The sequence below is a fragment of the Aythya fuligula genome, chromosome 2 (genome assembly GCF_009819795.1).
Source record: "Aythya fuligula isolate bAytFul2 chromosome 2, bAytFul2.pri, whole genome shotgun sequence".
Classification (NCBI taxonomy): domain Eukaryota; kingdom Metazoa; phylum Chordata; class Aves; order Anseriformes; family Anatidae; genus Aythya; species Aythya fuligula.
The window spans coordinates 24,665,626-24,686,392 of record NC_045560.1 but is presented as its reverse complement, the minus strand read 5'-3'; the positions used below and the strand labels follow the sequence as shown (position 1 = coordinate 24,686,392).

At 39.7% G+C, this 20,767-nt stretch overlaps 2 protein-coding genes across 5 annotated transcripts in view; one reads left to right on the top strand and one right to left on the bottom strand.

The window, feature by feature from the left end:
• The window catches only part of ANKIB1 (ankyrin repeat and IBR domain containing 1), a 97,422-nt gene extending 96,604 nt beyond the window's left edge, over positions 1-818 (bottom strand). For all 3 annotated transcript variants that reach the window (XM_032182634.1, XM_032182636.1, XM_032182635.1), the window contains exon 1: positions 551-818. The gene's annotated coding sequence lies outside the window, so the exon portion shown is untranslated. The remainder of the gene's footprint in view (positions 1-550) is intronic.
• A 1,246-nt stretch (positions 819-2,064) lies between these two features.
• KRIT1 (KRIT1 ankyrin repeat containing) lies at positions 2,065-20,563 on the top strand. 2 transcript variants are annotated; one of them, XM_032182108.1, is made up of 18 exons: positions 2,065-2,340; positions 2,596-2,667; positions 3,606-3,735; positions 4,190-4,349; positions 5,673-5,765; positions 6,653-6,782; positions 8,738-8,981; positions 9,281-9,396; positions 9,772-9,915; positions 10,969-11,125; positions 11,390-11,497; positions 12,561-12,717; positions 14,586-14,737; positions 15,383-15,549; positions 17,188-17,275; positions 19,002-19,208; positions 19,550-19,666; positions 20,336-20,563. In XM_032182108.1, exons 3-18 carry the CDS (start codon positions 3,634-3,636, stop codon positions 20,402-20,404), a joined length of 2,211 nt encoding a protein of 736 aa, XP_032037999.1. In that variant the 5' UTR covers positions 2,065-2,340; positions 2,596-2,667; positions 3,606-3,633; the 3' UTR covers positions 20,405-20,563. The 2 variants fall into 2 exon arrangements, with proteins under 2 accessions (XP_032037999.1, XP_032038000.1); XM_032182109.1 differs by lacking the exons at positions 19,550-19,666; positions 20,336-20,563 and adding an exon at positions 19,311-19,523.
• The last annotated feature ends 204 nt before the right edge of the window (positions 20,564-20,767 follow it).

Genomic DNA, 20,767 nt, shown 5'->3' with positions numbered 1-20,767 from the left:
GGCTGCTCGCTCCCTCGGAAGCCGCCTCTCTCTTTGCAAAGCGAAAGAAGTTGGGGCAGGTCTGCGGGTGCTGCGCCCACCGCTACAGCTCAGCACGGCCCCGTAGTGAAGGACGGGGCCGTGAAAACTCCTGGCGAGGCTGCCCGAGCGCCTCACTCCGCAGCGAGGCTCCTGGCGCCCCGGGCCGGGCCGGGCTGTCACGGCTGCCCCGGCTTCTTGGCGTTTCGCAGCCAGCTTCGTGCGCCCAGACACGCCTCAGGGAGCGAGCCTGCCCCTTACATAAAGCAGCGACCGCACCGACACCTCGCCGTGCTTCTTCTGGAAATCAAACAAAGTCAGACCAAGACACCAGCCCTCCAGCTTTGGCCGCGGGGAGGCTGCTGGCGGCGGGTCCCGGCGGCTGGCAGCCACCCCGGGCAGCCCCCGCCCGGCCCCCAGCCGCCCGTTCCCCTCCGCACCCCGGCGCTGCCTCTCCGAGGGACCCCCCCGGGACACGGTGGATGGGTCGGGGCTCCGGGCTGTGCCTCGCCGAGCCCCGCCGGGCACTCACCGGCTGCTCGCGGCGGCTCCCCCCGGCCCTTCCCGGCGGCCGCCGCCCAGCGCCTCCATTTGCTCGGCGGCCGCCGCTCGCTCGCCCCTCGCCGGCCGCTTTCCGCGCTCCGCTCTGCGGCGCCCTCCGGGGCTCCGGGCTCCCTGGGCACGGCTGCGGCTGTGGCTGCGGGTGCCGCCGCCTCGCTCCCCCTTTGTTCGGCGGCGCTGCCGGGGCCCTCGGCTCAGCGGCTCCCCGCCCGGCGGCGGCAGCAGCGCCTCATGCTCCCGGCCGCCCTCCTCCTCCTCCTCCTCCTCGTCCCCTCCTTCTCTCTCCGCCCGCAGCCGACGCCCGGCAGCAGCGGCAGCAGCAGCAGCCCTTCAGACCGCCGACCCGGAAACTCATGGGCGGCCGGGGCCCGCGGGGCTCCGACGGGAAGCGGATCCGCCGGGCCGGGGAAGGGAAGGGAAGGGAAGGGAGGGAAGGAAGGGAAGGGAGGGAAGGAGGAGCGGGGAGGAGCCGGGGCGGAGCGCGGCGGGGCGCGGCTGCGGCGCCCAGCGAGGATGCGCCGGGGGAGGCGGCCGCCGGCGGCAGCGAAGAAGGCAAGGGGGGAGAGAGCGGGGCCCCCCCGGGGGATCCCCGCTGTGGGGCGGCCTCTGCGGGGCACCGGGGCTCGGGCGGGGAGGGGCTGGGAAGTTTGGGGCGGCCCCGGCCGCGGGGAGCCGGGCAGAGGAGGCCGAGGGAGGAGGGAGCGGGGCGCGGGGCGGCCGGCCCCGAGGAAGGCGGGGAATGGCCCTGCCACAGGGCCCGGGGTGCTGCGGGGAGGGAAGGGGGGTGCTGCCCGCTGCAGGAGGGGTCATGGCCATGCTCCGTGTCCAGCTGCTGCTGAGGGGCCTGGAGCACAAGTGCTGTGAGGGGCGGCTGAGGGAGCTGGGGGTGTTGGTCTGGGGAAGAGGAGGCTCAGGGAGACCTCATTGCCCTCTGCAACTGCCTGAAAGGAAGGGGTGGGGAGCTGGGGGTCGGCCTCTTCTCACAGGTAACCGGTGACAGGACTAGAGGGAATGGCCTCAAGTTGCACCAGGGGAGGTTCAGGTGGGAAATGAGGAGACATTTCCGCTCACAGAGAGCAGTCAGGCACTAGGACGGGTCGCCTAGGGAGGTGGTGGAGTCACCGTCCCTGGGGGTGCTCAAGGAGAGGTTGGATGTGGTGCTTAGGGACAGGGTTTAGTGGGTGACTTTGGAGGTATGGGATGGTTGGACCTGATGATCTTGGAGGCCTTTGCCAAGCTTAGTGATTCTAGGATTCATGTGGGAGAGGAAGTGCAGCTTCAGTCACCTCATTGCAGCTTGGTAGAAACCACCTCAGGGGTGCACACTGGGCCTCTTCCTTTGGGAGGTCAAAGGAGTGCAGCACACCTCAGTGGAGGTGTGAGGGAGCGGGGACGGGCCAGCAGCTCCGGAGGGATCTGTTCAAAGCATGTTCTTCAGAGCCCACATCTGCTGGGACACGTATGCATTACAGCCATAAGGGTCTGGTTAGGATCAAGTCACAGGTGGTGTCTTCTGAAAGTTTTTATTGTCACATCCTCCTTCTTCACTCTCCATTTTTGTTTTCTGAAGTCACGTGGCAGCTCTCAGAGCTATTTGTTTCCTGAAATTATCATCATCCCGTCTCTGGATTGAGTGCAGAGCAGCCTCCTTGCGAGCAAATCCATCTGTGGCCCATACACCAGCCACCCAGGTGGCCCAGCCCTGGCCACGCAGGTTCCTTCTCCACACTTGTGACCCAAACCCAACATACCCCAGTGCATGTAAGGACACCCAGACACCACGCCTTGCCCAGCTGCCTGCAAGGGATGGGTGTTTCTTGTTCCTTTAAATCTCACGAGTTAGTGCGTTGCTTATTCAATGTTCCTAGAAGCTACTGCAATGCCAATCCATATTTAGATACTTCTTTCCTGATATACTCAAGTGCCACCACTACATCAGCTAACTAATGCAGTTGTCTTAACTGAAGGTGAAACTGTGTGTGCTGTTATTTATGTATGTTTTCAATGTATTTTCAGGTAGTCTGATCCCAGCAGAAATATTGGACTAAAAGCATGGGAATCTGAAGACCTCTGTTTCTCCTAGAAAAGGTGAAGAAAATATAAACAGTAACATTAAAAATCTTTGTGGAAAGATTAATCTGCAAATAGCATGTGGACTGAGAGGAGGTTCATGTGCAAATTAAGAAAATGATCATCTGAAAAGTGCTCGTGGCCAGACATGACAGGCTGTCTTGAATCTGATCTATGAAGTGATTTTGTTAGCCCTAAGAGGCTTTCCCAATCATTTTCATAAGATTTTGTAATTACAGGAGTTGTCACTTTAGGTTGTATTAAAGTGTAAGCAAAATTTTTTAATAAATCAAATGTGAGACCTCTGTTCACTTTTTGCTAAAACTGAAGATGTATTGCTTCCAGAAGCTGTGTTTGAATGGATTGTGGCTCAGCTTACAATCCTGCTAAAGAAAAAAAATAAATCCATATTTTAGCTTATTTTTATCAGCTCTGTTACTTGGACTGTAGTCAAGGCTATTTTACTTCATATTGGGAGAAATAAAAGGAAAGGGTTCAAGTTTTTTTTCCTGAAATCCCTGTGTAACTGATAGAAATACAGTACTTTGTGACAGCACCTTTTGTGAATTACCATGCTTATAACTTTAAAACATTTTTTTCAGTGTCCTAAAATTCTTTGGCCTTATGTCTGGCTTGCAAAATGTGAAGAGTTATTTACAAATTGGAAAAAATATGTTTACTGTAAAAGTGGTTTAGAGAACAAGATTATTCATATAAAATGTACGTAATGTAAGATTTTCCTCATTCTCTTATTTTTGTCTATGTTATTATTTCATGAAAAGTAAGCAGAAGTATAGTAACCATTGGTATTTCTCCAGCTAAAGAGATAATGAATAATAAATGAATAACACAAAGAATCAGCGGACATAACCACTGCATACTGGTGTTTAGTGTGCTGTTGGATTTGTTTTTAATATCAGCTGAATCTTTACTTACTGTTTATTCATTATTTCCAGGGATAAGATTAAAAAAGCAGGAGGAGAGATGGGAAACCCAGAAAACCTTGGAGATGCCTATGTTGCTGTGATTCGTCCAAAAAATACTGCTAGCCTGAACTCTCGGGAATATCGAGCTAAATCCTATGAAGTAAAACTTTAAGATTTTTTCTTTATTAACATTTAAAAAATAGTATGTAATAATAAATGTATAATAATAAAGCAAAAAAGAAAATCTGATAGTAAGATTGCTTAAATAACATACATGCATGTCACATACCTACTGTGTGTCACACCATCGTTAGATTATTTGAGCACTTTACGGTTGTGTAATTTCCTTGTCTTTCATTTCACATCAGGGCCTTTCGCCCTGTGGGCTGCTTAGTACAAGAGAGCAGCCTTGTCTTTTTATCTTTAACCTTACTGTTGCAGAGGTCATTCTGACTTCACTGTCCTGCTCCTCCAGATTCAATACTTCATGAATTTGGTTACTGCTTTTACCATGGTGTAAAACAAACCTAAAAACAAACAAAAAAACCCACCCAGTTGTTCAATGCTTGTCTAAGTCGTGCTTAAACACCTTTTGTTTCTTTGTTGTTTGAAAGATTTTGCTGCTCGAAGTTCCCATTGAAGGTCAAAAGAAAAAAAGAAAGAAAGTTTTGCTGGAAACTAAACTGCAGGGAAGCACTGAGATAACCCAGAGCATCTTGGATTATGTATTAGAAGCCACCAAACCAATATCACCAGCCAATCAGGGTATTAAAGGTAAAAATATTCTAGTCTGATTTTTTGTTGATAGCTCTATAAAATAGTTTAAAATCTAAATGGACACATGGAGGTAATACAAGAGCGTGAAATTAAAAAAAAAAAAAGGTACGTTTTGAGTTACATCAAAAACCACCACACAGCTAAAACCTTTCATTTACCATTGTTTCCTGTTACCTTCCAAGTCCATAAAATGCTTACTAAAAGATTCTTAAGTGAAACTTTGCCTGTTTGTTCTACTATTCCACCTCAAATTGAGATTTATAGCTAAACTTCTGGCAAAACAGATTGAAGCACCTTTTTTAACCTTGGTCTGATCTGATGCCAGCATTGTATAAGAGATGCAATATCTACGTGAAAAAACATGTGGCATAACTGTATCAGTTACAATTATAATTTGGTTGCTACATTTTCTTTTTTATTACTGTGACATAGCTGGTCCAGCAAGTGACCTTGTGTTTGTGCTGACAAAAATTGGTTTAGTCAGCTTATTTAATTTCCAGATTGGTATAAACTATACTGACTAAAGCACTTTTTTTTTTTTTTGCTGTGCACCTCATCTTTGTTTTGTAAGTAAGGTTACACTGGGAAGGTTGTCAGTGCAGACAAGACAGTGCTAACAATTTGGATAAACTGGTTGAACAGTAAAATGTTGTAGGTGGCAATAGGTGGGGTTGGATAGACTTAACAAAGGCAGTGAAGCAGAAAACATGGAATAACTTAATAGCATTAGTACGCATTGAGGGATGCCTAGCAAAAGCAAAAACTGTCTGTTTTTTACATAGTTTGGGGAGTTTTGAATTGATTCAGGAACCATGCATTAATATGAACTGTTTAGTGTAGCCTCTGCTAAAATATGCAACTGTGGTCAGAAAAGCAAACAAAATGCTGGATTCTGTAAGGGCGGAAGGGAGGATAATGCAGAAAATACTGTCCTACCACGACATGAATTACCCTAACCTGAAATATTGCATGCAGTTGCACTTTCCCATTTCAGAAAGAATCTTATTTAACTTAAAGATGAGTGGTTTAGGGAGTGAATGCTACCTGAATAATTAGAGGCATAGAAAAATTACTGTGAAATAAGGTGTACAGTCTGTTATCTTTCAGGCTAATGGGTATATACATATTTATGTTCTTTGCTTTGTGTATTTATTTAGATTTTCTAACCTTGCTTTACATTATAGCTAATAATAAGTGACTTTTCTTCCTAAAATTAGGAAGGATGGGTCTGGTAAGCATTCTGTTAGCCAACTCTGGGTTGTTTTGTTTTCTTGATTAATTAATTGTTTTTTGTTTGTTTGTTTTTTAATACTGTACTAGGGAAGCGTGTAGTGTTAATGAAGAAGTTTCCTCTTGATGGAGAGAAGACAGGCCAGGAGGCATCACTTTACATCGTTCCAACCGTTGTGAAAGGTAACACTAAATATAATTTCTGAAGTTGCATTTGTGTTAGTAGAAGTTCAGTTGAGAATTTAAGAATTCTTATGACTACACTGTATGATTTGTATTTAAACGTTAAAAAGTTAGATTTGCATGGAAACCTGTCTCTGACCACTTTAAAACTTGAAAATGTTGCATAAAAACTTGTTTTTAATGGATTGCATTTATTCCTATAACTATAGCACACTTTCACTTATGGATTTAAGCTGTATTTATTCACTTAATGCATATGTTTTGAACTGTAATCACCTCCTTTAAACTTGCTGAATGCAATTGTAAATAAGGCATCCAGACTATTCAATTCAGCGTTGTTTACTCAGAGAAGAATGCTTAGTGAATTCTGTAAGCAGTTTTGTTTAATGTGGAATGGTGAAGAAGTTCTTTAGAAGGCTAAGTAAACTGCTTGTCGGGAAAGTTTTTAAAAACAAGCCTGAAATAAGTGTCTGTGTGCCTTTGGTGAAACTCCTTTTTTGTTTTTGTGATAGTCCTTAAGGATAAAAACTATCAAATAAATAAATACCATTGTGGAGTTACCAATAGCGTTAAACACTTCTTCAGTTCCTAAGCCCTATTCTTTTTTCTTTTTTTTTTTTTTTTTTTCTGACAACAGTAAACATTTCATATTAATTTCTCAGATGAAGCTGATCACAGTGATGGTGTAGTAACTGAACACGTCATGTTTTTTAAGGCTAGTCTTCTGAGTTGTAAATTGTTATGTAAGGATTGTGTATAATTTTTATCAATTATTGTATGGAAAAAGTTCAGCTACTCTCAGTTGGGAACACATAACTACAAAAGATGCAGAAGGGAAAATAAGATTGTTTTCTTTGATGAGTCTTCAGAGTATGTTTCCCTTACAGATAATACAAAATATGCATACAGTCCAGGATGTCCCGTGTTCTACTGTTTACAAGACATCATGAGGGTCTGCAGTGAATCCAGCACCCACTTTGCTACACTTACTGCAAGAATGTTAATTGCCTTGGACAAGTAAGAAATGCCATAAATAAAAGTACAGTAAAATAGAAGAGAAAAAAAATTGGAGATGTTGCAAATACTTTTTACATTGTTGTGAATAAAAAGAAAATCATACTGATATCAGGTTGCTTTCTTCATGTTTATCAGAATCTAAAACCATGACAACAGATTTCTAAATCTTTTTCAAAATGTTTTTGTAAACTGAGAAATGGTGTGCTTGTTTAAATCAAGTGGCTTCTAGGAAGTCCTTGCTTACAGTGAATGTTTTATAAAATCACATAAAATACTAATATTTAATCTTCTGGAAGTGACACGAATGTTACCAATAAGAGTATTTGCAAGACTGCAGTGGAAATATCTTATTAATTTTATACCATTTAGATTTGCCTTTAGAAACAGTGAAGTGCATCTCTCCCAGACATACATGTTTATTTGCAGTAGTGAATTAAGTTTCAGAACGGTGATTAGTTGTTTAGCCAGATTTATAGGAGTTTGAAATTTGAACATGTGAGCAGGTTTTTTTACATTTAATGTCCCCTTAACAAAGAAATACCAGACATACTTATGTATGAACTTATTTGCAGGAGTAAGTCTGTCTGAACTGTAGGTTAATGAGGCCTTTAATAGGAAATAGGAAAACATCATGTTTATGAGCACCTTTTTCTGCCACACATAAGGTCAGGTGAAGCTCTTGGCTAATACAAAAAGTAATAATAATAACAATAATAATAATAATAATAATTACAGGCTACTGCATGGCAAGGTTCTGTGTGTAGTTTTTGTGCAGTTCATTAGTATTTCTGTGTATACCATTATGCCAGATTTTATATTTATTTGTTAATTTATGCCTTCAGATTCTAAGCTCTGCTTAAAATGCGTCACCAGGCTTACAGCTGTTAGAGAAACTTTGGAAGTATAATAGAAAAGAGTTTATATGGATTATTCTCTAGGGAGGTAGTCTGAAATAACACTTCAATATGGTACTTTGAACTTTTCAAATTAATCTATCAACTGAAATTACCTGAAAATACCCTCAGTTAGGCAAGAGGGTGTTTAGAGCACAATGACCACAATTTTAAAGACCTTCCTCTCAGCAGGACTATGAGTAAGTGAAAGGAACATAGCTTTTGCAGGACATGATTGATTGGATCTGGGACTTAAAAATCCAGGCCTAAGAATGTGCTCTGAACTGCAAGCCACATTCTTAGACTGGCAAGATCCAAATGATCCTGTCAGTGGATCTTTCATTCCAGAGCATCTATTTCTTTCTTCTACATTTCTGGGGTAAATCACTAAAAAGAATTTATTATATTCTAGTGAAGTATGAATTTATTTCAAGCTTTCGAGAAAGAATGTGTGGAAACCTAAAATGCAAACCTGACTTTAGATTTTTAAAATGTCTTGTTCCACATGACCCTAAAGCCGTTCTATATTATCAGGAGGAGTCCACTTAAAACAGAATAATCTTCAGCAAAGCTATGTGAAAAAGCAGGTGGTAGCCTACATGAAAGAGAATTAGCAGTTTCTAAGTTATCAAAGGAAGCTTCAGTCTGCGTACATACTGAAACCTCAGCTCACACTTTAAACAAATTGCTTTAAGTTTCAAAATGAGTATGCTGAGAGTAGTAACACTGATGAACTGAAAGTAAATGAAACGATAACTTGGTGTGGTTACGTGTTTTGGCTGTAACCATCGCTACCTTTACTGTAGATCTTAATTTCCTTTTCTTTGAGAGGTTGCATCTGCCGGAAATGTGTTTGAGCAAACGTTTGCTTAACTATATTCTATTAAAAAAATAATTTGGGGGGAGTAATTTAGTGTGATAAAATTCTGTGCACATTATAATTATTTCTTAATGTATAGTTATCGTGCATACAACCCTTAATCAAACAAAATAATGGCCAGGCATGACCAAAATATTCATTTATTACCTGAAAATGAATTACTTGCTCATTCTCTTCTGCAGGTGGCTGGATGAACGGCATACTCAGTCTCATTCCATCCCAGCTTTATTCAGACCATCTCCTCTTGAGAGAATTAAAACAAATGTAATAAACCCTGCCTATGCTATAGAACCTGGTCAAACAGAGAGCTCGTTACACATGGGTTATACTGCCTTGGAAATAAAGAGTAAAATGCTGGCACTGGAGAAAGCAGATATGTGTATCTATAATCCCTTGTTTGGGTCTGACCTTCAATATACCAATAGGGTAAGAACTGTATTTTCATTTTATATTTGTGAAACATATGTACATTTTCATTTTACAGCTCATTCATTTATTTTATATGAGCATACTTTGTGTTTTAATGTGATCAGATTTCTTTCTTGCACACTTAACTGCCAAATAGGTTTTAAAATCCACACACTTGAACAGGAGTCCCTTTACTTATAAAATGTCACTAGCATAAATTTGGTTCCAAGAGAATACTTGGGTTGGATGGGGGATTGTTTAACCAAATCTCAGTAAGACTTTTTTTTTTCAGTTGTGTTTAAATTATGTCTTCACAGGTTGACAAAGTGGTAATAAATCCATACTTTGGCCTTGGAGCCCCAGACTATTCAAAAATTCAGATTCCTAAAAGAGAAAAGTGGCAACGTAGCATGAGCAGTGTCACAGAGGACAAGTATTACCTTACATTTCTTTTTCTTTAATAGATAATTTTGCTTTGTTACATCACAGTAGTACTTGGCAGACTCAGAATGATGTTCTCTTTAGGGTTTCACTGTACAAATGCCTATTTAAAAAAATCTATTTGAAGTCTCTAAGTATTGAAACAACAATTAAAGGATGGGTCAAGGAAGTTTTAAATTACAAACATTAGGAAAGCATTTCTTAGCATAATGAGTACAGCTGTGGCTTGGCTACTGCATGACTAAAATACTAGTTGTACAAATACACATTTTAGCTGCATGAGCTGTAGATCTGAAGTTAGTCGTGAGTTAGTCATTGAAATATTACTGAACTGTGTTTTCCTTCTGCTTTCCCTTTAATTTAATAGGGAACACCAGTGGGTAGATGATTTCCCTCTTCATCGGAGTGCTTGTGAAGGCGATTCTGATTTACTAAGCCACCTTCTGGACAAAAAGTTTTCTGTTAATCAGTTAGACAGTGACCACTGGGCACCTATCCATTATGCATGCTGGTGAGTCAGTTCGATATATTTTTGCAAATGAAGCATATTCTTGCTGTAGCAATTCTTTAGCGCTAAGCACCTGTGTAATTCATCATGCAGACTCAAAAATGAGGAAAAAAAAATCTAGACTTTTATAGTTGGACTCTAATAAATGTTAGTGTTAACCTTTTGAAGAGAAATATTGCTTCAGGTTTTGAGATAATTGCTATCTGAATGGTTTCAGAGACCAGGTATGGATACCATATGATCAAACACTTATCTATTGTTCCTATAGCTGTCCTGAAGCACCTGTTTTAATTGCTGGGTCTGGTTTAGTGTGGTAACTTTTGCAGTCTTCACTGGTTAAAGGCTACAAGTAGTTTTGTACAGCAATAGCAAGTGTTGGTGACGGTCATGCTTTGAGCAGGAAGCTGATTTAGGTAATTTCCAGATGCCAACTTGTCTGATTCTATAATTCTGTGATGATTTTAATCTATAATTCCTTCAAAGCTTTTGTCAGTTGTTGTAGAAATGCTTTTGTTTTGTCCTTAAGCAAGTTAGTCTTCTGTATTTATAACTGTGTCTGATGACCTGAAGAACATGAAAATCAAGCTCGGTTGTTTGAAAACAAACAAAAAACTTATTTGACTTTTAGTGTTTCTCAGAAAATTTACATGAACAGCATACATCAGATTTACCAATTACCAGTGTGAGGTTTAGGTGTTCTCAGGAGACATCTACGTGACAGTCAGAAGGTTTAATGTGATTCTCACAAGGATTTTGAGAATCACATTACTTGTGGGCAAGGCTGAGCCTTGTTTTTGGTGTGACTGCATTGCTACAGCTACCCCAACTTTGTTTAAAGCAAGGTTGGGTGTGTCCGTAATGAATCCAATAAACAGTTACTAGATGGTACCGAGTAAGTGTACAATAGTTGCCACAAACTTATTAATGTTCCCTTCTTTTTGGTGTCATTTCAGAGTTAAACTCTTGAGCATGGCAGTATACTTTTTCATATTCAGGAGTATCTGAAAAAGATTGTTGTTTACACTTGTGTCTGTTCTGTTTTTAATCTCTCTGCAGGTATGGAAAAGTTGAAGCCACTCGGATGCTGTTAGAGAAAGGGAAATGCAATCCAAACCTTTTGAATGGCCAGCTTAGCTCTCCTCTGCATTTTGCTGCTGGAGGTGGGCATGCTGAAATAGTACAAATTTTACTGAATCATCCAGAAATTGACAGAGTAAGTTCTGTTTGTGTACAGAAATAGTGGTTTAACATCCCCTTTCTAGGTTGTGCATGTGAAATACTTTGTGTCCAGATCAAAGTGTGTCATCCCATGGAGAGGTTGCCAAAAAAATGGTTTTCCTCAGTTCTGCTTTTCCCATTCTATATCAATGAAATGTTAAACCCCAGGATTGAGGATCTTAATAATCTTGAAAATATGTAAGTGTTTACCCATCTCCAGTCAAAACAATGTATTTTCTGTGTTTCTATTTGTTTGTAGCACATTACTGATCAACAGGGAAGGTCTCCACTGAATGTCTGTGAAGAGAACAAACAAAATGAATGGGAAGAAACTGCAAAACTGCTGAAGGAAGCCATAAATAAACCTGTATGTGCTTATTTTCTAAATAGTTTGCAGTTTATGTTTAATTTACACATAGACTTGTGGAAGAGCTAGGCCGACTTATAGCTGTTACTGGAAACATGCAATATACTTAAATTGTTAGTGTAAATATTGACAAACTAGCATTTTGTCTATTTTTTTTTTTTGTGAATAATTATGGCTAGTAAGACTTTAAATGTGATTATTTGATTTATTTGTAGAAGTATCACATCAACTGTTGATCTCATGTCTACTTTTGATGATATAACCATTACTTTTCTTTATGCCTTATTAACTTATGTGCTGATAAACAGGGACACTCAGCTGCTTAAATGCAGGCTTCTACAAAATAGGCTACTCAGTTCTTGAGCACTGAGTAGATTTGAGGAGAGGAAATAACACAATCTTGCAACATTTTATTTGAGAAGCTGAAACATTGAACCTGTTGGAGAGATGAATACAAGATGTTTCTTTACTTTGTATGACTTGTGTATGTATATGCTTTAAGCACCTGATTTCAGTCTCTCAGAAAGCGCACTCTGCGCCCACACGTAAATCACTGAAGGCTATGGGAATTCTGAAAGGGGAAAATGATTTATTATTAGCAATATTATCGAAGGGCTAAAAGATCTTAGTGAGATTGTATTCTTATTTTGCTGGGGTCTGTGTAAAGGATGGTGCTTTCCTCCTGAAAAATTAACCTTTTTTGGATTAGACTAATGGTGAGAATAGTTCATAACATGCCAGTAATAGTGAGGTAGTCATTTCAGGATCTGTTTAGGCAGTTGAGCCCAGATCCCTTTTTCTGTAAGTTCCTGCTTGCCTTTGAGTTAAACAGAAGCAAACTGCTCAAATATCAGTAGAACCTATCTTGTAGTTACTGTGGTAAAAAACAAAACAAAACAAAAAAAAACACTTCATAAGAAGTTGCATGGGACATGAAACATACAGTTTTCTTAAACAAAAATATGAAGAAGTTGTGCAGTGTGTTTTTTCTCAACAGTGTCAAGCACCAACAATAATTTGTATAAGTTTACATTAAAGAATTAAACACTGTTTCTTTATGTAGTATGAAAAGGCGCGGATTTATCGTATGGATGGGTCATACCGCTCTGTTGAGCTGAAACATGGAAATAATACCACTGTACAGCAAATAATGGAAGGGATGCGTTTGTCTCAAGAAACTCAGCAATACTTCACTATCTGGATCTGTTCTGAGAATCTCAGTAAGTAACAGGGAAGTTATACTTGAGAGTTTATCACAGGTTTTTTTGTTTGGCTTTAAAAAAAATGACAATTTTCTTAAGAAAATAGGAAACATGGTCTCTGACAGTTTTGTAATACTCTGTATCAGTTTCTTACAAACCATGTTTAGGAATTAATTTATATCTAGGCTGTCTGTTAACATGTTTTGCCCCTCCTGGAGACTCTGTGATCCTTACAGGTGTCATTCTTTATATATTTTGCATAAGGAGTGAGACCCAATTTTCTATTTCCTCTGCTTAAGCTTTCCTGCAGTAGATCAGCTCCCAGCCGTTACAGCCTGATATCTCCAAAATGTGCTTTCAGAGTTACAGATAACTTTATTTTACTCATTGTTTTGGCTATCTCCAGTAGGTCTGACTCTCTCACTGTGGCACCTAAAATGTATTTCATCTTGGAAGATGAGCCTGTTCCAGATTGCCTTTCTGTTTACAAAACACAGTTAAGGTCCAGTGGATACTGTGTTGCTGTGTTGACAGTACGGTTAAGACAGAAGCCTTGCATTCAAACTTCTATTTATTGATGTCATTATTCTACTACTTCAGCACTGTTGCATTGTTACTTTTTTTAAATATAAAAGTATTGTAGTTGTATGCAGTCTGGCTACTGTAACCCACATTTGAATGTAATACCTGGAACAGAATGGATCATAGAGAATGGCTTTGGTTGGAAGGGACATTTAAAGATCATCTAGTCCAGTCCTTCTGCTATAGACAGGGAAGAAGTATTTGAGTATTTAAGTCTTACTGCCTTTTTAAAGCATATATATCATGTTTTACTTAAATCACAGAAATACTACCCTTGCATTTTAGGGGAAATATTCACTGATACATTGTTTGTTTAAAACGAAGCAATTCTGTAGATATTTAGCCTAAGTTTAAAAATGAATCAGTTTCTGATATATAGTCCTTCAAACAATTAATGACAAGTTTTAAAAATACATTTCTTGCAGTTTGTTGCATGCAGTTGTAAAGACCACATAGTCTCCTTGTATATAGGATGGATAATATTTTTCTGTGTTTGAATGTAGGGGGGATAAGTAGAGTGAATAGATAGATTATCCTCAGTGAAAACATGTTCCACTATAATAGGTCCTTTGAATTTTTACATATAAGGTAAAATGTCACAATGTAGAAGCTAGGGCAGTGAAGATAAAACAAATGCAGTTCTGGTTCCTCGCTACTAGAAAACAGCTAAACAGTAATCACAAAGACAGGCAGGACAAGTGAATGACCACAGCTGAAGGTATGTATATAGCAGGACTGTAGCTGGAACCTCTGCATTTATATCATCTCTGATACAGACAGGAGAACATGTAAATTTGAATTATAGTAGCCTGATAAGATATTTCACATATTAAAAAAAAATGAATGTCTGTTGTGAAAGGTTTATGGATTATATCTCCAAAAATGGCAAGTATGTTTGCAAGATAAGCTATATCTGTATTTTTCCGTCAAAATCAGACTTTTGGACTTTGTCCCATAATAATTATTGTGATTTATTTAATATGTCTGCTTACTTTCTGGATTCCCTCTACTTGTGGCTTTATGATCCATCTTGATATTCCATTAGGTTTTTAAATACAAGTTCACTCTTGGGAAGATGAAAACAACAAAGGTTCATCCTTTTATTAAGTATATGCCAAGAGTTTTGTCAATATGTCTGTATTTTTAAAACCTTTTATATGTAGCAGTTTAGAAAGCATTGGAAAACTGTTTGTTAATGAGTCCTCAGTTTGAGATACTCTGTTTCTGGCACAGAATTTAACATCCATATATGTATATGCTAGGTTATTGTTCTGTTTATTTATAAACAAACTGGTATTTTCTAGGCCTCCAACTGAAGCCATATCACAAGCCTTTGCAGCATATTCGAGACTGGCCTGAAATATTCACTGAACTGACAAATCTGGATCCTCAGAGGGAAACTTCACAGCTTTTCCTGAGAAGAGATGTGAGACTTCCACTGGAAATAGAAAAAAAGGTCTGCACATAGAAGTGATAGCGTGAAACCATGGTCTGAATCAGGACACCTTGAACATCAACACTCAGTGTGTTTAGTGACTGTAGTAATTTCCATGCTTACTTAAATCAGATCTCTTCTCTCCTTCCCTTTTCTGTAAGACTTTGTCTTCAAGTTCTGCCCTATGCCTTCTCAACATTCACTCAGACTCTCTTAATTTCTCACCTTCTGAACTGTTTGGTTTATTGTAAGTCCATGTGCCCCAGTCTCAGTTTGTCATGCTCTGTTTTCTTTTCCTCATACTATGATGTATCCAATACTTAATTAGTCAATTTCAGTGGGATTATTCAAATATATTCAAAATTGATTGGGGAATGGGGGGCGGGGGAGGAGGACACGTATCAGTATTTCTGTGAACCTATTGATTGGGCATGGTGTGCTAGTCACCTTTAATTTGCAAATGTGTTAGATTAATGAAGTCTTGAATTAAGTCAGTAAAAAAAAAATGTCATTTTTACCATTGCAAAGCATTACTAAAAGGTACATTTCAAGCAGGATCACACCTTTGTGCTCTGTCTCTGAATCAATGAGAAATTGTATTTCTTGTTTCTAAGCTTATTTTGTTTTACCATGAAATCATATTAATTATTTATTTTTTTTTAACAGATTGAGGATCCATTAGCTATTCTTATTCTTTTTGATGAAGCCAGATATAACTTACTGAAAGGTTTCTATACATCACCTGATGCCAAGCTGATCACACTCGCAAGTCTGCTCCTACAAATAGTCTATGGAAATTATGAGAGCAAGAAGCATAAACAGGGCTTTCTGAAGTAAGTATGTGCATTTAAAATGTCAGATTTTGTTTTTCAGTGACACATTTTAGATAGTTCCACTTAGTGTGAAGCTCTCAAATTTTAGGTATAGCGTTATTTACTGTCACTGAGGTCTAGTTCAGAGTGACCATATAACCCTTGTAGCATTAACAGAAGTTAGGTGTGGTGTCTGATAAACACGCTAACTTTACTTATTGCAGTCCCAGGCAGAGGGATGGAGGTTCTGTATTCTGCAAGTCTGTGCTGAGATCCAGTAATATGAAAATGTATAACGGTATTCATGTGAGTGAAGGGTTTTAACAGGATGGAGACTGGACTATGCTGAAGGAATTCCTTACTATGTCCAGATAAACCAGATTCTGGACTGGCTTTCCTCCCTCTTTTGGAGGGGGTATGGAGAGACCATGGAGAGTGTTATTTCTGTTCACATTTGCATGTGAAATGCTACACCAAATTGGTCAGGAACACAGCACCAGCAGGGCTGTGCCAGATAGTACTTTTCTCTCACCTTCTCGTCACTTGACCGTGGAGCTGTGGCTGAGCTCTTCTGGGATGTGCTTTTTTCTTCCCACATACATTCCTACAGTTGTACCTGAACACATCAAGATTTCGCTCCTCTGCTGTATGAACCTTCACTCCACCCCCCACCAACTCCACCCCAGCTCATTCATGTAACAGCAGCTGTGCTATCCTGGGAGGCTACTATACTTCTTATCTCTTCTCATTCACAGCAGCAGCTGAGCTGTGTTGGCTTGCTTTTCTTGGTTATGTCCTCCACCATCAGTAAATCAGGTGCATTTTTTTGCTGCAGTTACAGTGATACAAGTGGGAGCTGCCTCTGAAAGGGCTGGCTGTACTGCCTCACTTGCACGTTCCTTTCTCTGCCTTCTGTTAGGCATAGGGACTGTACCTGTACAGAGTAAGCCAGATGAATGAGCTTGCTGAGCAGAAAACCAGCAGTGACCCAGATGCGTTGTCCTGTGTGGGGTTTCTGTTTGGTAGTGAAGTTGTGGACAAATACAGTGTAAAAGGGATGCAGCCTATATTAATAGTGCATGAAAGCCAACTAGGCTTTTACAGCCTCCTTTTAGTGTTTGTTGCCTCTTTTAAAAATAGAACTTTCTATAGATAGCTCATAATACGAGAGTGAAGCTATTTAATTTTCACGTGGAGATGAACGGGCCTGGCTATTGTTGGTACTGAACACAGCACTGAAGGGAAGAGTGCCCATAAGCTGTCATCCTTACCAAGTTATGTGATTTTTCTGGTTTAAGCGACTGTCCGTATATAATTTTGGCTTCCAAACTGGAAACCACCAAACCGGTCTGTAATCAAGTAAGAGTCGTGTTCTGCTGCTAGCATTTCCTGCCCCTGCCATGTCCATAATGCGTGACACAGAGAGGTTAACACAAAGCTCTGTCAACTGCATGGCCATTAACTAAGAATTGCTCTCCATCTTAGGAAACCCCAGCTTCAATTTCAGGATAGCTTCTCATCTGAGGAGGCAAGGTAGAATGGGAGCTGACTGTCTAGCTCTGTGTATGTGGCTTGAAGATGCAAACTGGCAGCCATTGTTCTGAGTCCTTACTTTGTTTGATGAAGGAAAACTTCTTTTCTGCTTTCTTTTTCTTGTAGTGAAGAAAATCTTAAATCCATAGTGCCAATCACTAAACTGAAGAGTAAAGCTCCTCACTGGACAAACAGGATACTTCATGAATACAAGGTAGGACAAATAGTAAAATTCTAGAAAATCCTGTCTTAAACATATATTTGACCAATTGTCAGTTAATGAACAAAAATTCTCGTATATGAAGCTGGAAATGTGTATGCTCTGAATTTTTAGTATGGGTTGTTGGAACGCTCTATTTCTTATACAGTTACAGTTGTTTTGTTTCTTAAAAATAAGTATAATTTTGTCATCTGTTCATTTATCCTCAACATTATCTTTCCATTGGGGGATGTTGCCAATTGAGGTGGACATGTAGAAAATCTACGCTGATTTGTATTTTCCCATCTTCTTGCAGCGATAGATCCATAAACTCCTTTGTGCCAATGTAACTTGTATGTTAGAGACGTTAGTGGTACTGACTCACAAACTACACTGATTAGAGTAGGTCATTTAGCAAAACTCTTAAACGTGGACTTGGGCTGCTTCTGTAGAAGACATCTAACTTCGGGCTGTGAATTCCAAACTGGGTCAGACACACCTGAAAATTAAATTAGCGAACTTCGCAACAAATTGTGGAAGAAGTGAGGTGTGACGGGGAGAATTGTACCAGCTGACATGTATCACTTACAGTAGCCAACAGGAAACTCTGCAGAGGCACACAAGGAATGTTTTCAGGCCTTACCACAATTTCTTTAAGATGAGGTTACTCAATCATATGCTTTCTCCTGATGCCTACACCTTTTCTGTCAGAAACCAGCAGATCATCTTTGTAATATAGATGAAGAAGGGGAAGATGATGGTTTTTCTAAGACTGGTATAGAAGGGGGCACAGCAGAGTATTCTCTACTCTTTCTTTTATCTGATAATACGTAAGAGTGAGCACAGCTTTTTAGCCTTCTGTTCTTTGGACATTATTTTTGAGTGCAAGAGAAGGGGAAAGGAGCTGCAATCTTTGTTCCAAAGACATTCATATATTTTACATTTTAAAAATAGCTGTGTAGAATTCAGATAAACAGTAATGCAGGGTGTAGAACCAAAGAGGTTGGTGCCACCCACCACACCCACAATTATGGCCCCCTAATTGCTAAAGACTTATGTTCCCTCTTGGCCCTGTGCCTTCTCATGTGTGGCCCAGACAGTTTTTTGTTTCAGAAATGTTTTTTAGTTTCAGAACTCAGAAAGTTGTTTCCCCTTTTTCTATTTAGGGTGCTTTACACCAGTATATTCTGAGGTGGGAGCGCATTCTAACAACCCTTTGTTGCGACTGTTTCATGTTACTGAAGAGGAAGGAAACAGCAGGAGCACGTCTCACTCCAAGTGAGGGCTCTGCTGAAGAAAACAAAGCTGTGCTGCCTTTTGTTTAAAAAATAGAAAATCCACGCTGTGTTTGGGGGAGATACTTGCTCATCTGAACATGCCTTGGAACACCTGAAGGGTTGATGAAGGTGAATGCTTAGGGTTTTTTGGATTTAATGTATTTAGCGCCTGACAAGTCCAACGTACTTCTGAGAGAGGGAAAATTGTGGGGATCTGCAGTGCTCAGGTGTCTGTGGTTAAGATTTTTTGATGCTCATACAGGCAACTGCTTTCTGCCTCAGTCTGTTTTGGCATCTGAGCCTTTCTGTGACTCCAGGGTTTAATATAGGTACAGGAGAATGGTTTCTAGAAAGCACTTTGGGAATACTAGTTTAGTGGGAATTCTACTGAACTGTGGATTTTCTTCAAATAATCACAATTATTTGGGAAGACGTGTTGATTGCCATTGTTCTTTTATTTCTAGAACCTCAGCACCAGTGAAGGTGTAAGTAAAGAGATGCATCACCTTCAGCGCATGTTTTTGCAGAACTGCTGGGAAATTCCTACTTACGGAGCAGCTTTTTTCACCGGCCAGATATTCACCAAAGCAAGTTCAAGTAGCCATAAAGTCATCAAAGTGTACGTAGGAGTCAATGTGAAAGGGCTGCATCTCCTCAACATGGAAACAAAGGTCAGCTTACGTGATCTGCCAATAAAAGCTGCTAAGTTTTAATTCTGTTCTCTTAAATTCCCCATGCTACTTCCTACTTTCTACTTTTTTTTTTTTTACTAGTCTCTTTTCACATCCGACTTGACTGTGAAGATTTCCAAGATTTTGAAGTCTTCAAAGGGCACTACTAATAGAAAGCCTCGTATTTTTCCACTTGACTACTTTATAAGCTACAACTAGATAATGGAACATACTGTTTCACTTAGGTAGAATCCTATCTAAAGTAAGGAAAAGTAAGGAAAATTCAGTTTGTAAGTATGGAGAGTATTTTCTGAGTGACGGTTTACTGCATTTCATTGTAGGCTTTACTCCTCAGCCTAAAGTATGGCTGCTTTATGTGGCAGTTGGGAGATGGTGATACATGTTTTCAAATACACAGTCTGGAAAACAAAATGAGCTTTATTGTGCATACCAAACAGGTAAGCATTGTCATTTTTCCTCTGTTTATGTTGAATTATTTTTCCTAGACTTCTCTTTTGAGATTGACAACCCTTGTTCCATATAAAAGATGCTCCAACCAAGTCCCCACAAAAATGATTTTCAAATGAGAACTCTTGCTAATGTTTCAGAATGTTTGCTTGTTTTCCTAGTATGTGAAACCTTTAGGGTTCAAAATACGTAAAAATACATCTACAGTTATTAGGGAATAGAATTTTTGTAATGGAAACTGTTTGTTGCATGTACCCAATGCTTTAGACTCTAAGGACAATTTTAAATATGACAAGAATCACAGAGTTAGAGCTGGTAACTTTTCTATCAGAACTAGTGGAGTTTGGGATTGGGTGGTGTTAGTGATAATATGTCATGTTAAAATGTGTTGCAACAGAACTACAGCTTTGAGTGTCTTGTATACTTTGACAGTAGTTGCCTTTTGATTCTTAAGAATATGGATAGAGGGATGAAGTGATTTAATGTTTTGAAAAACACTTTCTGATTTATGAGGAAAACCTAGTTCTCGTTTTTCATTATTTTTTCTAAAATGATGTAATTTCTAACATTTCTGTATACTTACCTTTGCCATATATTTAAATTGTTTGTGTCATTGATCTGAAATGCTGATTAGAATTTAATTGTATGCCCTTGTACAGGCAGGTCTCGTCGTAAAACTTCTGATGAAATTAAATGGCCAGTTAATGCCAAGTGAAAGAAATGAATGATGGAAAAGTTATGAAACAGCATCTTATCGCTAAGCAAAAAACAATTCCCATCCTAACAGAAGACTTCCACAAACATGAGTTTTACACAATAGAAAAGTCTATTTGTACAGTTGTTTTTTTAACTTTGTACAGAAGCTGCATGGTTTATTTTTTTAAAAAACTATACAACATATCTATTATTTTTATAAATATTTTTGTTTTGCATATAAGCTATTGTAGAGCTTCAGGTAAACCAATAAAGCTAGTAAAATGTAAATTTCAGTCAGACGAGAGTGAATAAGGAATCATTCTTGATTCTTGATTGTTGGACAAGAATGAATCTGGGAACTTTGTTTCCCAGAGGATTATGGGACTGCTGGTGCC

What these genes read in the sequence shown, in the direction of transcription:
- KRIT1 (XM_032182108.1), top strand. Translation starts at nt 3,634, where the DNA reads ATGGGAAACCCAGAAAACCTTGGAGATGCCTATGTTGCTGTGATTCGT. An exon ending in ATCATCCAGAAATTGACAGA is followed by an intron (nt 11,126 to 11,389) that starts GTAAGTTCTGTT and finishes ATTTGTTTGTAG; the next exon opens with CACATTACTGATCAACAGGG. An exon ending in CACTGGAAATAGAAAAAAAG is followed by an intron (nt 14,738 to 15,382) that starts GTCTGCACATAG and finishes TTTTTTTAACAG; the next exon opens with ATTGAGGATCCATTAGCTAT.